The sequence below is a fragment of the Petromyzon marinus genome, chromosome 5, assembly GCF_048934315.1.
Source record: "Petromyzon marinus isolate PM22_M1 ecotype Great Lakes invasive population chromosome 5, UKy_Petmar_22M1.pri1.0, whole genome shotgun sequence".
In the NCBI taxonomy this organism is placed as follows: domain Eukaryota; kingdom Metazoa; phylum Chordata; class Hyperoartia; order Petromyzontiformes; family Petromyzontidae; genus Petromyzon; species Petromyzon marinus.
Window position 1 is genome coordinate 20,492,528 of NC_133671.1, and position 20,538 is coordinate 20,513,065.

Genomic DNA, 20,538 nt, shown 5'->3' on the forward strand with positions numbered 1-20,538 from the left:
AATAAAAATTCTCACGACGTTTCGACTGCAACACATGCAATCATCATCAAGTGTGAAAACAACAGCAAGAAAATTTTGAAAAAAGTAGCTTTTTTTTTTTTAAATGAGCACCACGGAGAGCGATTTGGCAGTTTTTCAGATGGACGAATTCACCTATGTTCGGAAAAGAGGAGGGGAGAGACGAATATTAATGGATGCGGTCTGAAAGCCACCTTAAGCGTGATCAATCAATTAAGACCCGAAATGGTCTTAATTGATTGTTTCAGGTCTGCTTTGTGTTCACGAATGCGGTCCGAGACATGTCGTTTGGTTTCTCCAATGTAACTACTACCACAGAGGCCGTGGCAGATCACTGTTATAACTCAGTAGGCTCAGATGACATTGACTTCTCCAAGACAGAGGTTCTTTGCAAGCCATCTGGCTACCATGAGAGATTCGTTCATGAGGCTATCCACATATACAAACACAGATACAATTTCAACCGAGAAGATGGATTCTGGCTTAGCAATCATTAGAATGATTTGACAAACCATTTCAGTTCTTAATTGATTGATCATGCTTAAGGTGGCTTTCAGACCGCATCCATCATTTTTCGTCTCCCCCCTCCTCTTTTCCAAACATAGATGGACTCGTCCATCTGAACAAACTGTTAAATCGCTCTCCGTGGTGCTAACTTTTTTTTTAAAACGCCACTTTTTTCTAATTTTCTTGCTGTGGTTTTCACACCTTGCTTGTGTTGCAGTCGAAACGTCGTGAGAATTTTTTCGTATTGTTTTATATTTTATTGTTTCCCTTCTACGTGACTTTACCGAAAGAACCAAGAATATGAATCCCTGCAGTCACGAAAGCTTTAAATCAAAATTTAGAGTAGGACTTGTTTTGCATTGACGGTGTTAAACACGTACACTCCGACAACGGACATCGCGGGATTTCCTATAATGCTTTACAGCCCATATCGGTTTAACTGCTGCATGTATTACTTCATATAGTCACACTGCAAGCGAGTAGGCTTGCGTACAAATCCAAACAGGTAGTTACACCTGTACACAACTGTACAAACATGCAACAGCATGCACCATAGTGTACATAACACCACATCGGTTGTGTAGCTATCTAGTATGCAACTGCACCAGGCCCAAATGGACAGGGGGCCAAGGTACTGGGACGTGGCACCAGGATCCATGGCAACCACGCTTACGCCAGTTCTGCACACACACACACACGTATGTTTGTATGTTTGTATGTTGAACCTCTTTCGCACCGTACGTAGCCAAACCGTGCTAATCGGAGGTGCGGGGGCCGCAGAAGCGCACCTTAAAGCGCGCGATGCAGTGAAAGTCTTTGCTCGATGGCGAGCCAAAAATCTGCTGCTGCGAGGATGACCGGAGTTTGCGTGATGGTTTTTGCTCCTTGACAACAATCGGCACACACCCTTGGCATGTTGAGGTCGTCCATGAAGATCAGCAGGCGTTTTCCGACCGGCGGGCCGTACGTGTCCTTGGTCCTCTTCTCCACGCTCGCCTCCAGGCTTCGCTGGACGTCGAGCGAGGAGGTGCGCGACGAGAAGTTGATGGGCAGCAGCAGCTGGTGGAGAAACAACGGGTCACCGGAAGACCGGAATAATAAGGTTTTGGTGAACGAGACCCGAGCTCTTAAATAATGCCACTGATAGCCACTGAATTGTGGGAAATATTTTTTTTAAAGTGAGTTATTCACAGCAGAGTTGAGTATTTATGAAAAACTAAGCAAGTCCTTTCATTGTGTTTTACCTAAACCAATTATCAATTGCACAGAAAATTAGTTGCTAAAACCTTGAAATGGCATGGCCAACTCATGAAAATAATAAAAATTTACACATTCGTCAATAACACTGCTCTAAGAGGGAAGGTATATCATTGGCAACATTTTGAGAAAATTACCTTTCTTCTGTGCTATAAAGAAGGGCCATTGCCCATGTTACCTGTTACGTATTTTTCCTTTTTATGGTCACACAGTGTTATTGACGGAGATGTTTTTTTTGTTCTTTGTGCTTCTGCACCCCTACCCTGGCTTAAAAACGATCGGCATAAATAATTCCGTAATTTATCGATTAAAATACACTGTTACACTCACGAAATACGTTTCGCATCGAATTATATTCGCAGCCATCATTTCTGATTTGAATACGTCGCATGTGATCAACCCCGGCAACCCACGAGAGACGCGATATTCGCCACAACGCAAACACATTTTTATCTCTCTCCCGAATTGTAGCAATACAAGAAATCATGCAAGAGAGGCATTATATACGCCTTACAAATAGTATTTCAAAAAATATTACACATCCTCAGTTTTAAACGGTTGGACGTTCCCATTCAAATATGTTGCAGGTTTTACCAAGCGCTGGCTTGGATGAACTTAAAAAAATATTTTATCAGCTAAATCTCACTGAGTTATAGAGGTAGTTTTCAGGAGTAACCTGGCAATAAATTATAGCTCAACGAAGTGGCTTACAATGTGGAAACTTCAATCAGCAAATCACTCTAAATGCGAGTTGATTATAAATGTGGAGGGAAAAACCGGAGGACCCGGGCAAAAATCCGCACAACCATGGGGAGAACATGCAATATCTAAATATACAGGCCTCAGGGTTAGGATCGAACCCACGCCCTCCTGTATACCAGGCGAAGTAGTTAACATCTCCTAGCCACCGTGATGATGATGAGAGAGAGAGACACGCAAACTCCAAATATACAGCAGCAGGCGTCAGGGTCGGGATCGAACCCACGACGTCCTGTATACCAGACGAGGGTAGTTAACATATCCCCACCGCGGCGCCCAAATGTCAACGGGCGGCGGTAGCGGCCTCACCGTGGTGTCGCTGTCGAGGCCCTTGAGGAAGTTGTGCGTGGTGGCCGTCTTGGAGGTGCCCGACTCGCCTACCAGCAACACGGGCCGACGCGTCCGCACCATCTGCTCCAGCAGCCAGCTGGTGCGCACCGTGTCCACCGTGGGGACTTGGGGGCACAGTCGTAAAGGTCTCCTCGTTAAAATCGATACGCTATTGCGGTAAGTGCTGTTAGCGAGCGCCTATGAAGGCTGGCAATTAAACCAAAGTCACCACGATCATAACGTAGTACACAAACCAATATAACAACAACTGCCATTCGCCACTAAGTGGCAGTGATAAACCAATATACCACACGCACAAAAATACGAAAATAAGAAGATCCCCCGCATGGCCTTCACAGACTGTTGGGGCAAGTGCCATGAGCGAGCAGCTTTGAAGGCCGGCACAGCGCACAAGTGGATGGTCCACCCAGCACAATGCCCGGGCTACCTTTGTCCCTCCAATACTGATGTTTAAACACTGCGCGAGGTACAAATTCAAGGTTAAGCTGGAAGATATCTCTAGCTGGAATTCAAACCCAGGTTATCCAGATCTTCTTAAAGTGCGTGCACCAATACACGAAAGACAAAGATTCCCCGTATAGCATTAACAAACTTTGGCGCACACCTATGACCAATACAGTACCACTCGCCACACGGATACCCTTGAAAAAAGGAGGGCAGCAGGTGACTGGGTACAGTGTGTCTCTAAGCCATGGTGTGAGAGAGCGTTGGTGGTACTTGGAGTATCACACAGTGCGGTGCACTGCATGGCAAAACGGCACACCCACCCAGGATGTCGCAGAAGCGGACTTGTGCATCGTACACGTAGGCTGGAACCAGGCGACTCCAGGGAACCCAGCTCTGACTCTCTCTGTCAAAGTGGTACTCGAACAGCGTCGGGCACTGGCCTGCAGGGTGCACAGTCATGTAATTACTCGCTCGCTCGCCATTCACTCGCGCACCGTCCATGCAATCGCTCACTCACTTCTTCACGATACTCAACATTCTCTCAATCGCTCTCTCCCTTATTCACTTACACTCCCACCCACTCAACTACTCGCTCACCAACTCAGTAACCAACCCACACACTCTCACCGATTCAACAACTTACTCGCTCGCTCACTGACCCGCCTGCTCACTCACGCATTCAGTCACCCATCCAATTATTGCACGTGACCCGCTCGCCCAATAGACCTCCAATCCCTTCGCTCACTCACTTGTGCGCTATTGTAACACATCGTTATGGGGGGGGGGGGGCAGCTTCGCCGCACCAATTCGGTGATAAAACAGGTGAATCACGCGGGAAGGCACCGGGCAGCTCGCCGGGCTGGGCGCTGGTCTTGAGGTCGTCGGCGACGGTGGTCATAGCGGAGAGGCCCTTGACGTGCGAGTCGAAGGTCGCGCGCGCCTCCTCCAGCAGCGTGGCGCCCAGCGAGCAGTAGAGCGCCTCCAGGAAGTGGCACTCGAGCACGGCCTCCTCCTCCTCCGCCTCCTCCTCATGCAGTACCGCGTTGAGCATGGCACACAGCTGGCTCACCTGGACCATGAGATGCGTGGACCGGGGGGGTGGAGGGCGGGGGGATGGGGATGATTTAGCGTTGTCACAAACACAATTGAGAATCGTCGTTATTGTGGAGTTTCACGATGTAACGGTGTTTGGCTGTTGTTGTGGCCTATGACCGAGTCACCCGGAATGCGCCAGACCTCGTCTTAGTTCTCGCCATTTGACTGTGCTGAACCATGCTGCCCTGTGCTGGTTGGTAAAGGGGGAGCACAAATAATTGATCATAAAAGACCAGTGCAACAATGGATTGTGCTGCACTACCAACTGCTGACCACAACACAGCAGCCTATAACAACCCATTTACTGCAACGTAGTCGAGCATTCAAACGCTGTCCAGACTTAACACTGCTTAGCTTCCGAGCATTCTGGCGAGCCCACTGCCATACAAACCATGTTGAGGTCAGTTTGGGGGACGATGGTCTTGAGTGGCTCCCCTTGCCGGCCGTCCACTACCCCGTCCACGATCATCTCCATGCACGACGGCACGTACTTCTCAAAGAGCCGCTGCAGCTCCGCTTGGTCCTGTCAGCCGCAAAGCGCGTGGGGGGGTGGGGGGGGGATTTGCTCAGTGATGCTTGATGAAGGTGGTGCCCGGGATCAGTTGAGCTATCGCTCGCTACTGATGTAAACCATGGCTGAGAAGTGAAGTCGGGCGGCCGGGTTCGTAGTGCGATGCACTAATCGCACACCGTGCCACCACTCCACACCACACATACAAAGACAAAGACACACACACACATAGCCACACGCACAGCATGCAAGCGTACCTTGGCGGGGCGGCTGTTGAGCCACCGCTGCCAGTATGGCTGGTACTCCAGGTTCTTGGGGTCCACGTAGACCATGCCGCAACGTGACACGGTGGCCGGAGATGCGTACTGCAGGTCTCCCACCTGGATGGAAGAAGAGAAAATGGAGGAAATCAGGGCAGACGAGTCCATGAACATCAGAATCATCATCATCACCAAGCATGATCGATCCACTGCTGGATGAAGTCCTCCCGAAGTCAGGAACTACACCGAGGGCTACGAGTCAGAGGGTCCCAGGTGTCGAGCTACGAAGAGGGGGAGAAATTGTACCAGGTCCCAAGCCAACCACGCTATGCTACTCTGCAGATGTCCACAGCAAAAATGAGACGTTTGACATCAGCTTGCTCCGGTGTGGCTCTAATATCAAGCAATCCCGACCGGCCGAGCGAACCCGCGATGGCTCGATCCTCTCGCTCTCCTCCCGCACCTCGAAGAGCAGCGCGCACGTGTTCTGCAGGCGGATGCGCTCCCCGTTGGCGAGCGTCAGCAGCTTGTTGTCGTCCATCACCGAGTTCATGTTCTCCACCCACAGGGCGTCCACGTCGCCGTCAAACAGGATGTACCTGCGTGGAGGAACACGCGGCAGAGCAGTTTCAAGCGCCCGTCATCGATTAAGATCACAATTGAGTTCACTCAATAGTGCGTGCAAGAATGGATTATTCATTAAATTGCTGCCAAGGGACTGAATCGTTAAATGTCAAGTATATGGACATGTAGAACCCCTTTTTCTAATACACTGCTGGATCGTCAAGGTGGGTTGGTGAAGTTAGCGAGAAAAGATATCAAATACAGAAATGGATTTCTCTGCACTGCACTCTGCTGCCCACAATGTAGGCCCCCAGCACAGTGGTCGCCATGGGGGAGTGTGGGGGGAGGCACTGGTGGGCCCCCAGCACAGTGGTCGCCATGGGGGAGTGTGGGGGGAGGCACTGGTAGGCCCACAACACAGTGGTCGCCATGGGGGGAGTGTGGGGGGAGGCACTGGTGGGCCCGCAACACACTGGTCGCTATGGGGGAGTGTGGGGGGAGGCACTGGTAGGCCCACAGCACAGTGGTCGCTATGGGGGAGTGTGGGGGGAGGCACTGGTGGACATCGCCCCCCCCCCCAAACTGGACACCTTTCTTAATTTATTTTCAGTAGTTTACAATTAAGAATAAAAATAAATCTATATATATTTAAGGGAATTTTTTGAATATATGTATCTGTTCGAAATGTTTAGCATACTTCCCAACATGCAACAAACTTGAAATTTGGCATGTGGGTAGCTTCCAGACTGTACACAATGCAAAAATTATAAACATAGACTTTTGTATTTTGGGGGGGAGGGGGGGCGCAATAATGGATATTTTTTGCACGGCAAGTGAGCGGTGACGTCACATCTGTGATGTCACCCGCATGCTGCAGCATTACGCAGTGTGCCTGCTGACGTCAGGCATCCCCCCCCACCCTCCGCGTAGGCCGTGTATTAATACAAGACAAGAATCCAAGTCTCGGGCAAAGCCGGGTAGTAAAGCTAGTGTATTATATGCGAACCTTCGCTCCCTCCCCCCCCCCAAATATAGAATTCAAACTCCGCCTATGGTGGTCGCCCATCCAACCACTTTGCAGGCCCCACTCTACTGAGCTCCCGGATTCTGACGAGGCCAAGCTCGGACCTGCGCTCCTGCTTGTCGGTGGGTTTGTTGATCTCGCGAAAGATGTTGGAGAGGACGCCGTCGGTCCAGTCCCGTGTGTTGGGGTCGAGAATGCCGTACAGCTCCACCACGCTCATGGCCTTGGGGTTGAGCACGTAGAGCTTCGTCACCAACCCCAGCCTGAAAGCACAGAGGGCAGCGCAGGCGTGCCAAGACGTGGCACGTGGGAGGGAAGCTCAAGCATCGGTTGTTCAATTAGCCCGATACACGACCCTCCCGAAAAAAATATTTTTGAGACTCACGCAGTCTTTCCTGGATAGACAAAGGACATTTTTATTTTCTGTACATATGTACGTTCTTTCGCACCGTACGTAGCCAACTGTGCTAATCGGAAGTGCGTAATATTATTATCTACATTTATCACCACCATAGCAACATACTTATAAGCTTAACCCTTTAATTCCATTCTATTTTTATATTTGGATGAAACCCCACCATTGGTTTCATCAGTCGGCCCTCACCTCGTCTGAGCCTGGCACAGAGTGTTGATGACAACGGACTTGCCGCCACCCGTGGGCCCCACCACCATCGTGGTGTGCCGAGTCATCATGGTCTCGTACATCTGCACCACCTTGTCCACCTGCGTGGAGGGGCACGGGGGGAGCAACGGTGGCCTTCAGTGGAGAACCGAACAGCAGAACCACAAGAGAAGTATAGACACTAATGGTGAAATGTTCAACCTTTTAGAGTGCAGAACTGGCACCGTGCATTCAAAATCAAAACATCACAGATGTATTTCACGTGTCAGGAAACACTCGTCTCCACAGGAATTTTTCAAGTTGACGGTGAAAACTCCACATTCCTAAGACGAGAACCAGCTTTTGCGTAGCACAACCGTAGCTGACTTCCGAGCAAATGGTCCTCACCTCGTGGTACTCAAGTCCCTCGTACGACAACATGGGTGCACATCACAACTCGACTTGAGTGAGAGAAACATATCGTTATCAAGCATAACATGAAGAGTCGTTTGTGACTCACGACCCTGCCCCATGACTCGTGACCCTGCTTCGCCCCTACCCTACACAAGGCCATGTCATATTAGGAAGCCACTGGAGCTATGCACTTTTAAATCTAGATTGCAAACTAATTTCTTCAGAACTGCTTTTTGTGTTTAGTTTGCTGTCCTTCCCTGGCAACTCCGATTAGCACGGTTGTCTACGTATGGTAACAAAAACGTTCGACATGCACACACACATACAGGTCATTAGGACATTGTGTGAGCCGTGTTGCCGCAGCAGCTCGCCTGGGAGGACAGCATCAAGTATCGGCCCTGGGCGAGCGTGGCCTCCACGGCGTCGTGGAACTGAGGGTAGCGCACGCGCGGGCAGTCTAGGCCCGGGAAAAGGTCCGAGATGAGGCCCAGGAAGAGGGGAACGTCGTCAAACACAAACTTGGGCAGGTTCATGTCCCGCAGGGCACGCATCAGCACCACGTCCTGCAGAGGGATGTGCACGCACAGACGCACGCACGCATTTACACGTGCACAATAAAACACTTCAACTATAAATTATTGGAGTATATTATGTAGATAATGAACAATTACAAATCACCAATTTTCCGTGTACTGTGTAATTCAGATACCAGTTACAATTACAAATTAATATACATATTTAAAATACATGTAATTTACACACTGCCGGTATCTGCGTATTCCACAGCACGCCACTAGCAGCGCTGCGGATTAGGAGCACTCCCCCCCCCCATTGTGAAGAGTTTAGTTTCTAATGGAACCCCCCCCAACCACCAAAATCCCCAGAACCCCCCCCCCCACCACCCCACAACAATTTGGAGGGAAGTAGGGAACCATTTTCCGGGGCTCAGCCCCAGACGACTTCGGCTGAAACTAAGCCCCCGTCGCGTGTGCCCTTGTCGGGCGTCCGCTAGCGGCGGAACGAGGGTTTGGCCGCACCTCGCTGAGGTCGGGCGAACCGCGCTTGAGCTCCCCGGCCATGACGAGCACGGACTTGAGGGCGCGGAGGCCGAAGTCGTAGTGGTGCTGCTTGGAGAGCTGCTCGCGCGCCAGCTTGTATAACACCGTCATCTTCTTGGCGAGCATCTGTGGAGGTGTTGGTTGGTTGGTTGGTTGGCGGCGGCGGCAATGATGGTGTTACGTTATGGGCAGAACGCAAAAAAAATCTAATGGCTTTTATGTGGTACCAGTGTACCTAGGCTTGTGTCGTGGGCCGTCAAATACATGTTTGAAGTTTCGTCAATGAATCAAATTATGTTAAAGTTGCTTTCTTGAGGACCGCTGGTAACACACTTTACTCATGCCTCAGAAGTGGGTTTTTTATTACTATTATGTCACTTGGTGATTTTAATGTATTTATTTTAATGTGAGCTGAACTAGCGATCATAACTGAACTTATACTAATAATGTTTAACGTTTTTCTGTCAGAACATTTATTCCATTCGAATAGGCGATTGTGCTCTCATTGTTAACTGTCCCTGTCTGAGCAACATGTCCAACCTTGACAAATACAGCAAGACGGGGTACACAAACTGTAATGCAGGGCATGACATTAATTCAAATCTATTATGGACAATTTCCATGGGAGTCCACTTTTGTCAACAAAATGGTGGTTATTTACAGATCATTCCAGGTAGGGTCATCACCAAACAAACAGAGACAGAAAGGGACAGATGAAGAGATGCTGAATCAGACAAACGAATGTAGACAGACAGATATAAAAAGACAGAGGCAAACAGCTGTACAGAAACATAGAGAAACGGAGAGAGGGGAAGAGATACGGTGAGAACTCGCGCACCTTGGCCAGTAGAAATCCCTCTGAGAAGAGCATGATCTCGCAGATCTGCTGCATGTCAGGCACGATGACCACGACGGGCCGGAAGAGAGCCTTCACCGACTCGGGCAGCTCCGTGCGTCCCGCGTAGCCCGGATTCATTGTGATGAAGATCCCCACGCGCGGGTCAAGCGCGATCTCGCAGCCCTCAAACTGCTCGCAACAGACGCCGCGCGCTTCCCGTTAAATCCAGCGTCGACTCGAAAGCGACGAAATACAATTTGAAGAAACCCCGGCAACGCAGGTTGTCCCGGCCGTTCCAGGTAAACACGCGCACTCGCCTGGAAGCGCTTGAGGTGGTGGATGAGCGCATTGCGGATCGTCTGGATCTGGGACGAGATGACCGAGAGCACCGACGCGTCGATGCGGTTGAACTCGTCGAAGCAGCCCCAGGCGCCGCACTGGGCCAGGCCCGAAAAGATCTTTCCCATGGCCTACCCGCCAGCAAATGGGAGCAAAGTGGTCAGGGCTTTCGCTCATCTAGTAGAAACATATCTTGGTTGCGTGGTAAAAACCGCAGAGCTTTGTCAGGGAAAGTTCGGCCGTACCTTGTAGTCCATGCCTTCGCCGCAGTTGGTCACAACACAGAGCAGGCCCAGGGCCTTGGCCAAGTCCTTGGTGGTTTCCGTTTTTCCCGTGCCTGCCGGGCCTGCTGGCGCCCCACCCAGGAACATGGACAGTGCCTGCAGAAAGCAAGGAGTAGCGCACCACATTGGGGAAGACGGAGGGCATCGGTCACCGTGTCCTCGATACGCTCTGCTGCTCACGCAGGTGCCATCTCGCCAACGGTCACCTCACATTTTCCCCTGGCCCTCTGCTTTGCGTGCCTGCCGGATAGCAGCTCGGCTCACCTGGGTGAGGGTGAGGTAGATGCGGTCGGTGAGCGGCGTGATGACGAGCCGCCCGTTGAGCCCCATGTACTCGTAGCCGTAGCCGAAGGCGCCCGTGCACTGGCGCACGCAGAGCTCGTCAGCCTCGCGCTCCCAGTAGAAGCGCAGCTGGCTCTCCCACTCAAACTCCCGCGCATCCATGATGCTGCACTCACCCCAACGTCCCACACATATGGCACAAAGAAACACTTTGATCAGAGTACTATTTTGTATGTACGTATGTATGCTGAATTTCTTTCGCACCGTACATAGCCAACCGTGCTAATTTGAGATGCGGATTTTGCCACTATCATATGCACTATAATGCGTGCCGTCTCTATGTATTTCCTTGCAATGCTCTAGCCCTGCGAGATCGAGCTCTTATCAGAGGGATTTCTCCTGGTCTTCCATTATTGGCATCTGTCACTCTCCGTGTCATTGTGTCTCTCTGCGACGACACGTCTCTCATGGGCATCATCTAGGGTGCATTGCCTTTGGTTGCCACTGCATCATGACACTTCTAATGACGTGACATGCCCAAGCTCATATTTACTTTTCTTCAACAGTCAATATGATGTCTCTAACGTCTGTATGCTCTCCAATCCATGTGTTCAAAGAAAATGAAACAAAAGCTGACAATTCCGCTGACAGACAGAAATACCAATACACGAACTAATGTCATTATTTATTTCACACCAACAGCCGAAGACTGCGTGCTTGTATTCAACTCCCTTTTTGTTATAAATATACTATCTCACCCCCCGCACCTCTGATTAGCACGGTTTGCTACATACGGTGCGAAAGAAGTTCAAGATACATACAAACATGTCGGCAACAATTTACTATTGCCTCATTCAGTTAAAAGGAAGTTCAAACGCAGCGACGGGACCCTCGTGTGACGAGGAGCAGCACCTGTCCCTGACGAAGGCGTCGACGATGTCGCGAGCGTGCACGTCCACGATGAGCACTGTGTTGATCTTCTTGCGGTCGTTGCGTTCCAGCGGCTGAGCGATGCGCGTCACGAGCTCGTCGATCTGCAGGTGCAGCCGCTCTGCCAGGTCCTTCACCGCCATTTTGTCGCCACCCCCACTGCCGCCCCCGCCCACGACCTTGGTGAAGGCATCCTCGACCTCCCAGGTCCACCACACCTGGCAGCCGGCCAGCACCACCATGCCCTGGTACTGCAGCATCCAGTCCACCCTGGTACACGGCCAGCATGGCGAGATGGAATAATTACAATGGGATGGAAAAAATGTGGATATAATTTTTTTTAAGTAAATATCAAAATAAAGTAAGCGTGTTTATTCATTAATTGTTTAAAATAGATTGTTATGCTCAAAAGAATTGCATCAAATTGTTTGTCTAAAAATGTACACCTAACGAGATGAGGCTAATAGCATTAACAAGGCTATAACAATGAGACAGAAGAAACAAATATCAACGCAAAATAGATAGACAATCAACGTACGTAAATGAATGAAACTGCACACCAAATCCTGACAATTCACTGAACCGTACAACTAGAAAATAATAACCATAATTATTTTCAAGCTGTAGTTCACATGTGGATGTATGCCTGGGACAACAATCACGAGCCTGACCGCCTCCTTCTGTGGCTTAAGGCGCGTTTGCGACAACTCTCAGACAAAAAAAATCCCTCGAGAGGAAAAAATTAATGCGCGTAACGCAATGACACACCGACCTGCCGCAGTCCTTGCAATAGTTGAAGACGGCCTGCTTGGTGAGCAGCCGGTTGGTGCGCCGCATCTCGTGCAGGACGGCCGTCATCCAGTCCTCGACGCGGCCCTCGGCCGCCACCGGTGTCCGGAATTCCATGCGTTCCCCTTCGGCCGACAACATGGCTGTGGCGAGCACGCCGCCACCTGCGCCGCCAGCCTCCAGCGCCAGCGATGCTACATTGTCGAACATCTGCAGCACAAGGAACACGTCACGTATAAATGTACGTACGTTGAACTGCTTTCGCACTGTACGTAGCCAACCGTGCTCATCGGAGGTGCGAAGGATTTCCTGGGCGAACGGAGTAAAAACACGCAAAACACATGCACGCACCTTAATCATGTGCTCCTGCACACAGGAAGGGTCCCCGCTTCCCAGGATGCTCAGCAGCTCGTCGTCGGAGATGAAGAAGAACCTAGGGAAGGCGTTCCGCTTGGAGTCGAGGTAGTCGTTGAGGCTCTTCTGGCAGCGCTCCAATCCCTCACTCAGCCCCTGCAGGTCGGCCAGGCGACCCGTAGCCAGGCAGCAAACCTTGATCACGGGGTTACGCGATGTCTCCGACATGATCTGGGCGAAGGGGGACAGGGGGTTAGAGGAGGAGGTGGAGGAGGAAGGTGCAGTGGGAGGGTGCGGAGAAGGTATGGAGGAAGAGATAAAGGGGATCAAGAAAGAGAAGTCCAGGAGTAATGAACTATTTATGAACGTTATTAACTATTAGCTAGGAATGGAGATGAACACCTGTAATCCAGCACTTTCAAAGCATGTGTTTGTGGATCACGCAGATTTTTGGAATTCCCATATAAGCTGGGCTACAGAGTGATTGGAAGATGAGCAGTACAGCAAGAGTGTTTGTGACTCCACATGTGTAAGCGTTTGATTGTTAACCACTCGTATAAATGAGCGCTCCAGCTTTCCACACACATGACACTGCCAAAAAATTCCAATGCGGAACCCTCTCGAGAAAAAGAGTCTTGAGACTCGCTGAAGCTTTGCTGGCTAAATCGGTGGCGTCATGAGAAATGTGCCGCCGTTCCCCGCACCTCTACGTCATCCTCCCTTTCTCTCTTCGACAGCGAGCAAATACTGTGTGGCACATTACAAGTTGATGTTATTACTATTAATATTACTACACGACACGCATTCTAAAGGTTGGAGGCCGTCGTGAGATGCACCTTCTGAAATTGCTTGTCGATGACATCAAATTTGTTGGCCTCCTCGGGCAGCTGCGCCCGAATGTCACCCCCGATGAAGATGCTCTCCAGGTACATCCACTTGCGCTGCACCACCATCCACACCTACACGCTCGCGCCATCAGCACAGGATTAGCGTGCTCCCACCGACGGCACAATACGATCGATCCTTCGCACCAAGTCCGAGGATATATGTTCTCCCCTGAATATGCACACAAGAATTGATGTCATTTCAGGAATATCAGATTCCCCTTTCGAATATTTATACCTCCTTTTTTGTAACAAAATAACGTTTCATTGAAGATAAGTTCATGCATGGGCATCCATGCATTTTCAACTAAAACCTTATTTCGATTTAAAGCTTTCGTGACTGCAAGGATTCATCTTCTTTGGTTCTTTCGGTAAAGTCACCACGTAGAATGAGAATAAAATTAAAAATTAATAAAATAAAATAACACAATAAAATTCTCACGTTTTTTCGGCCACAACACAAGTGGCCTTCTTCAGAAGGAACAGACCTGTCGTGACTTTACTGAAAGAACCAAAGAAAATAAAACCTTATTTTTAGGAGAACTTTCCATGGTCATCAAGTTAGCACCACACAACAATAATCGATCGATTTGATTTATTTACGTGGATAAGTAGCATTCAGCCGTAAGCTGATTTACATAATTTACATGGTATGAAATTAAGTTAAACTGAATCGAAAGCATGTGGAGCAACAGTTACACAAATTAGTTTGGTTAAGTGGTCATAAAATAAACATTTTATTTGAAAATGCATCGCTATAGACTTAAACCAATAGAGTATGAGTATTCCTTTGGTTTCTAAGGGAAAATGGCAGGAGTGTGTAATGCTGGTACCTCCGATGCCCCCTCTTGCGGCTACGGCAACACACCTGTATGACCTCACTGATGTGCGAGAGCGAACGCTCCCAGCCCTGCACGGACGCCAGGAAGGGGCCCACGTAGCGGCTGCCGGCCATGCTCTGCAGGTTCATGCCGTGGTCGTCGAGGGCCTGCAGCACCTCGTCCACCGAGCCCAACACGTGGCCGCGCTCCCTGCCGCCCTTCGAGTAGCGCGACACTGTCAGCTTCATGCCCTCCCACGTGTCGGCCACCTCGCGCACGCCCTGCGAGCAAAAGTTTCGAATCAGGAGTTTATTTGGTTCTTTCGGTAAAGTCACGTAGGCGGAAAAATAAATAATAAATCACGGCGTTTCGATCGCGACGCAGGCGATCGTTATCTGATGATCGATTTTATTTAATTACGTGGATAAGTAGCATTCAGTCGTAAGCTGATTTGCATGACGATTGGTGGTGTTGCGATCGAAACGTCGTCATTTATTATTTATTTTTCTACCTACGTGACTTTACCGACATAACCAAAGAGTATGGATTCCTGCAGTCACGAAAACTTCAAATCAAGATAGGAGCTTATTTCCCGAGGAAAGCCCGCTGAGGGCGACTCAGCAGGGGGTGCGAAGAGAACACAAGGCAACATCACGGTGACGTCTACAATGATCCCACAATTAGCATGGTCGGCTATGTACGGTGTGAAAGAAGTTCAACATACATACAATTATAAGGCCAGTATGAGCCACAACTACAAACCAAACACAAAGCTTACCCGAATTTCAATACCAACACAAAACTAGCTCTAAACTCAACCCAAACCCTAACTCTAACCCAGCCCGAACTCCAATCCTACCTGAATCTCAATTGACCTCGAAAACCAACCCAACATTAATGCTCATCTTGATCGAACCCAAAACGTAGCCGCGAGTCTTAAACATAATCCCACCACAAACCTCAATCCGGACCCCCAAGCGGAAACTCAACCCAAACCTAACCATTACCCCAATCCAACCCTAACTCAATTCCCAAACTAACCCAATCCTAAGCCTGACTCAAAAGCAAACTCAACCCTCACTGAAGCTCGCTCCACGTAGCCCAGAGGGCGCGGTGATTCCTCATCAGTGAGGGCACCTTCTCGATGCCCAGCTCCTTGACGGCGGACGAGACGATGGCGCCGATGACCTCCGCATGCCGGTGCAACTCCATAGTGAACATGTTCTCCAGCGTGAAAGTCTCCGCGTTCATCTGGAAGCGCTGCCCAGTCTTCTCCATCAGCTCCTGCCAGTGGCTGCGTGCAGAGACGATGTCGGAAGAGACAGGAACAAAACACACGTTAATCGTAAATAATAAATTCTTACACACACACAATTCGATGCGTGCATTGTAAATATGAGAATTTATTTAAGTTGAGGAGAATCTTTTTGTTGTTGATGAATCTTTATATTCCTACCGCAGGTATACTTTGTGTTTATGTTGAAATATTGATTTATTTGTATTCATGGGACAATTCAATGAACCGTAACTATCACGTGACGCAAGTAAATACCACGTGACACAAGTTGCTCGCGGCACACTGCGTTCAAACAAACACCCGCACCTTAATGTGGCGCACACGAGCCGCCCGTAACGTGCACGCTGTTATCGCCGCACGCGATTGTCGCTTAAACACCGGCGGGAGGCACGCACCGATCCCTCATCGCCTCGTTCTTGATGTCCAGCAGGAGTGGGATAGAGTCGCGGAATTCCTTCATCTTGGCCTCGAGGTGGTGGGCGGCGGGCAGCGAGCGCACGTCACGGGGAAGCCGCTTCAGCGTCTTGAAGAGCCCCTCCATACCACCCTGCAGCTGCGACACGTCCAGGTTGGCCCACAGCGTCTGGGACCACTCCTCCTTGGAGGACTGTTTGGGAAAGGACAAACAAAAAATCCCCCGTATAGCCTTTACAGACTGTTGGGGCAAGTGCTGTTAGCGAGCACCTATGAAGGTCGGAAAGGTATACGACGGGATGGGTGGCCAGCACCACGCCCGACCGCCTTTGTCTGCCTAGTGGTGAAGTTAACACATCGCACCAGGTACTCATTTGAGGCTGAGTCAACCTTAGGGGAGGCCCAGGACCGGTTCTGATAATCGTCACTGGTGTGGGCCATGAACGCGAATCGAACTCGGATCGCCGGGTTCGTATCGCAGCGCGCTAACCACTACACTACCGCTCCCCACACAGACACACAAAGAAAAACAATTAAGATCCCCTGTGTAGCCTTTGGGCTGATGGAAGCACCTACTCTTCATCTCCCTACTACCATCTCCTTGAGTCGACAGTTAGTAGTCCCACCTCTCAGCCAAGTGGCTCTGTGAATTCTCACCATGCCTGTCATGTCCACAGGCGCTCACCGTGAAGGCCTGGAAGATGTCGTAGATCTGGCGAAGGCCCCGCACCTCCCGCTGCAGCTGCTGCAGGTTTGGGTAGGCCGTGATGGACAGGTCGAACAGCTTCTCGGCGTTGGCCAGCTCCTGCCGCTCCTTCTCATGCTCTGCCAGCTCCTTCTCGTACTCCGCCAGCATGCGGAGACCTGCGCCCAGCACCCAGGAGTTGTGCAAGGTTTGAGGAGTGAGTGACCACAATAGAGGGGTACTTAGGGATCACGTAGGGGTACGGGAGGCACGGGAAGGAGTGGAGGGACGAGGGGAGGGAAGAGGCTTTAGGAGAGGAGGGGTGCAAGGAGGGAGAATGCCCAAAAGCCACATGCGCACTCTCAAAGTAGCGAACACTCGTATGCTTTTAAAATAATAAAACTCAAGCAAGAAAACTGACCGCTGTCGAGGTCAGACCCCACAGAGCCCGGCCCCTCCTTGTGGAATCGATCGGCAAAGCTGCCCACGACCGTCTGGAATGCCTCGATCTGCCCAGCCGTAATCTGCAATGCAGAAAAAACAGATCATTTGTAAATAAAACGCTTTAAAATCAGCATTTGTGATCACACTCCCCTTCTTTATTCCAAACAATAGGATTTACCCCACACCATCAGGTGCTATCTTTTCTATGAAAATTATACTAGCATTTAGAAGAAAAAAAAATAGGATTGTGGGAGCCGACAACGATAAGAAAAACAATCCACTCCATCACGGAAAACTTGAATAACACGTCCTCTTCCATCTTCCATGAATCCAGGCCTCTGCATGTCTTCCGAACAATAAGGAGAGTCAAGTAACCGTACCATGTGTCTTCAACACTAATGTTAAATCCCCAGCTGTACTCACAGTGACACAGATTCACCATGCCTTACCTGGGTGAACTGCTTCTTGACGGAGCCAAGGCTGAAGTCCACCTGCTTTGACTCAAGCACCAGGTCATCCCACGCCTCCTGAATACTCCCCACCAGCTCCAGCTCATCCTCCTTGACCTGCGGGAAGCACATGTCACGGCCATGATAATAAGGATCCTATTTTAAAAGCTTGAAATTTCAAAGTTTTTTAGATCCGCCTCTGGGAGTAGGCACATGGCTAGAAGTAGCCACGGCCATAGCGAGAGGCATAATGGATACGATTTTCCAGGTCTGCAAATATTTTCATGGTCACCAACTCGGACAGACCCAATTGACAATGAACACCTCCAAGGAAGTAATCTCTCTGTGGTCGACTGCTCTTTAATTGACTGTGTAGATAAGCTGTGGTCGAAGCAGGCAGGTTTTTATTTTTACAGCAACGAGCAAACACGTCACCTCCACGCACCTCAATGTTGTACATGGCCAGCGTGCGGTACCGCTCCTTGATATCGCAGATACGAGCCTCTACAGCGAGCGACACGTCTCGGATGTTCGAGATGTTGGCGAGGACGCCCTTCAGCTCCTCCAGGCTGTCGGGATTCTGCCGCACGCCCTTCAGCAGCTCCTGACACAGAATCGTAGGAATGAGCGGAAGCAGAGGCTAAGAAGGATGACACGATCTCAGTAAGTGCACCATTTATTTATGCATTGTATTGTACTACAGTATATGAACGCATTTGAAATGTAACAAATAAATAATTGAAATTGTTAAAATTACATACATCCCTTTGTTAATCCACTCCTAAGTGAAGGCCTTCCTACATCATCATATCGGTCATGGGGGTTGTCTAGTTATGCTTCACCACGCTGTCAAGTGCCGGTTGCTGAAAGGAGTGCCCAGGATTGGTTCAGATGTCATTCGCCGTGGCCGAGAATTGAACTTAGGTCGCTTGATTCAGAATGCAGTGAGTTAACCACTCTACCACCGTTCCACCCCCATTAAAATATAATGAATTCAAATTAACCTTCTCTATTCACTGTTTATTGATTACCGTTATTTTGACAGTAATTGAAAATGCGACTACATAGTATATAAGTGTCATGACTGATCGTATCGGAGACAAACGAAGTTGCTTATTTATGCCAGAAAGGGTAATACGTTTAATTTATTTTATCTTTACTATCTTGATATTGGCAAAAGGGATCCCATAGAAGTTGCTTATAATATAGATTGATACCAAATAAACATTTTACCACTTAGGTCACGTTTGTATATGTATGTATGTTGATCTTCTTTCGCATCGTACATAGTCAACCGTGCTAATCGGAGTTGCGGTAATCCTCCGCACGAACAGCTCACAGCAACAACGCTCAGTTTCGGCACACCGAGACTGGTCACTCGGAACGCAGAATCAGAATCTTTATTTATACTGGAGGAAGCTGATGAGCTACAAATCTCTTTTTTGACAGATGTCCAGTAGGCGCAGCTCAAAACGTTTCAACAACAAGACAAAAACACGACAGAACTGGGGAGAGGGATCACGTTCATCGACGAGGCACCCACCCGCAGCTCGTCTCTCAGCCCGTGCAGGTCCTGTCGTGCCGACTCGTTGAGCAGCTCGCCGAGCGAGAGGACCCAGGCGCGGGCGTGCCTCCGCACGGCGTCGACGAGCGGCGCCAGGCGCAGGAGGACGCAGTGCTCCGCGCGCACCGCCGGCTGGCCGCCCATCTCGTCGCCCACGCGCCGGTAGTACTGCAGCTTGTCGTCGTACAAGATCACAGAGGGCCGGCGCGCCGCAAACTTCTCCATCTGTATAGCCTGCGATGAGGAGGACGAGGAGGAGGTCGAGCAGATCGGGGAGAAGGTCAGGGTCGAGACCAGGGGTTCGGGTTACAGCCATGACGTTGCAAGTAGAGCTGGGAGGAATGAGGCGGTTAGGCTGATTAATCGGACAAAAACTGGAATCGCCTCCTGTTTTTTGTGATCGATTACTTGGCCCCAACATCCAGGCTCCTGAAGTTGGGACATCACCCACAAGCGGCAGATGATGCCAATGATGTCACCAAGTCCCGCTCATCACCTCCCATTCAGTGGCACACGTAGGAAAACAAGTGACACCTTCCCCCCCCCGCCCCAACTATTTTATTCCATTTCGCACTAATGACACATTCGCGAATTCCTCCATCGGATGAGTAAATAATTACTTAAATAATGGGATAGAGTGTGCCAACATGCCTTGTCCATCTTCCAGAGCTGGCGGTACCGTCCCCAGCGCAGAAGGGGGCGCGTCAATGAATGCAGCACACGCTGCATGCCCTGCAGGGCGGCCTGAAACAGCTCCACGACCGCCGGGTCCTGGGCCACGTCGGCGAAGAAGTTAAAGATGATGGGCTCGTCCTCCCCACGCACAGGCTGTGGTGGCGTCTCCAGGCACGTGCCGTGCATCCAACGCACAAAGTGCTACGAGAGGGAGTGCACAAAGACATCTCTGAGGCAGCTCTGATATATCCGCTTCTGTGGACCGTTCTCTAACACGGCACGGCAGGGGGGTGGGGTGTGTGTGTGTGTTTTTCTCTCCTCTGAGAGAGTTACGAATGAATTCTTAAATCTCATAACATACCGCAATCGCGAAAACAGTAGCTTTCAAACATTTTATCGAAATAATAATTCTGCGCCGGGCCTTTGGGGGTCCCATAGGGCCTTTACCTTGGTGGCTTCCACGCAGCCACTGGCCGAGTGCAGCACGAGTTTGTAGACCTCGCCGGCGGCCGGCTGCAGCACTATATCAGGCGCCGAGAGGGCGACGTCCAGCGAGAACAGTGGACGCTCGCCCAACAGCAGAGAATTCAGGCGCTGCAGGTTCCTGCGGTAGGAGGGCACGC

General features: G+C 50.1%; 1 protein-coding gene across 1 annotated transcript in view; it reads right to left on the reverse strand.

The window, feature by feature from the left end:
- DNAH10 (dynein axonemal heavy chain 10) overlaps positions 1 to 20,538 on the reverse strand; it is a 71,996-nt gene that overhangs the window by 35,473 nt on the left and 15,985 nt on the right. The window contains exons 20-48 of the mRNA XM_076062565.1: positions 20,363 to 20,519; positions 19,892 to 20,116; positions 19,220 to 19,474; positions 18,122 to 18,280; positions 17,677 to 17,793; positions 17,205 to 17,307; positions 16,784 to 16,962; positions 16,080 to 16,291; positions 15,525 to 15,681; positions 14,435 to 14,668; positions 13,519 to 13,641; positions 12,680 to 12,913; positions 12,312 to 12,538; positions 11,522 to 11,809; positions 10,592 to 10,775; positions 10,289 to 10,423; positions 10,022 to 10,174; positions 9,705 to 9,893; positions 8,846 to 8,992; positions 8,180 to 8,371; positions 7,398 to 7,516; positions 6,898 to 7,056; positions 5,669 to 5,804; positions 5,203 to 5,325; positions 4,826 to 4,957; positions 4,183 to 4,408; positions 3,660 to 3,779; positions 2,851 to 2,996; positions 1,432 to 1,584 (exon numbers count right to left, since the gene is read on the reverse strand). Coding sequence (XP_075918680.1) covers positions 1,432 to 1,584; positions 2,851 to 2,996; positions 3,660 to 3,779; positions 4,183 to 4,408; positions 4,826 to 4,957; positions 5,203 to 5,325; positions 5,669 to 5,804; positions 6,898 to 7,056; positions 7,398 to 7,516; positions 8,180 to 8,371; positions 8,846 to 8,992; positions 9,705 to 9,893; positions 10,022 to 10,174; positions 10,289 to 10,423; positions 10,592 to 10,775; positions 11,522 to 11,809; positions 12,312 to 12,538; positions 12,680 to 12,913; positions 13,519 to 13,641; positions 14,435 to 14,668; positions 15,525 to 15,681; positions 16,080 to 16,291; positions 16,784 to 16,962; positions 17,205 to 17,307; positions 17,677 to 17,793; positions 18,122 to 18,280; positions 19,220 to 19,474; positions 19,892 to 20,116; positions 20,363 to 20,519 — 4,984 coding nt within the window. The remainder of the gene's footprint in view (positions 1 to 1,431; positions 1,585 to 2,850; positions 2,997 to 3,659; positions 3,780 to 4,182; positions 4,409 to 4,825; positions 4,958 to 5,202; positions 5,326 to 5,668; positions 5,805 to 6,897; positions 7,057 to 7,397; positions 7,517 to 8,179; positions 8,372 to 8,845; positions 8,993 to 9,704; positions 9,894 to 10,021; positions 10,175 to 10,288; positions 10,424 to 10,591; positions 10,776 to 11,521; positions 11,810 to 12,311; positions 12,539 to 12,679; positions 12,914 to 13,518; positions 13,642 to 14,434; positions 14,669 to 15,524; positions 15,682 to 16,079; positions 16,292 to 16,783; positions 16,963 to 17,204; positions 17,308 to 17,676; positions 17,794 to 18,121; positions 18,281 to 19,219; positions 19,475 to 19,891; positions 20,117 to 20,362; positions 20,520 to 20,538) is intronic.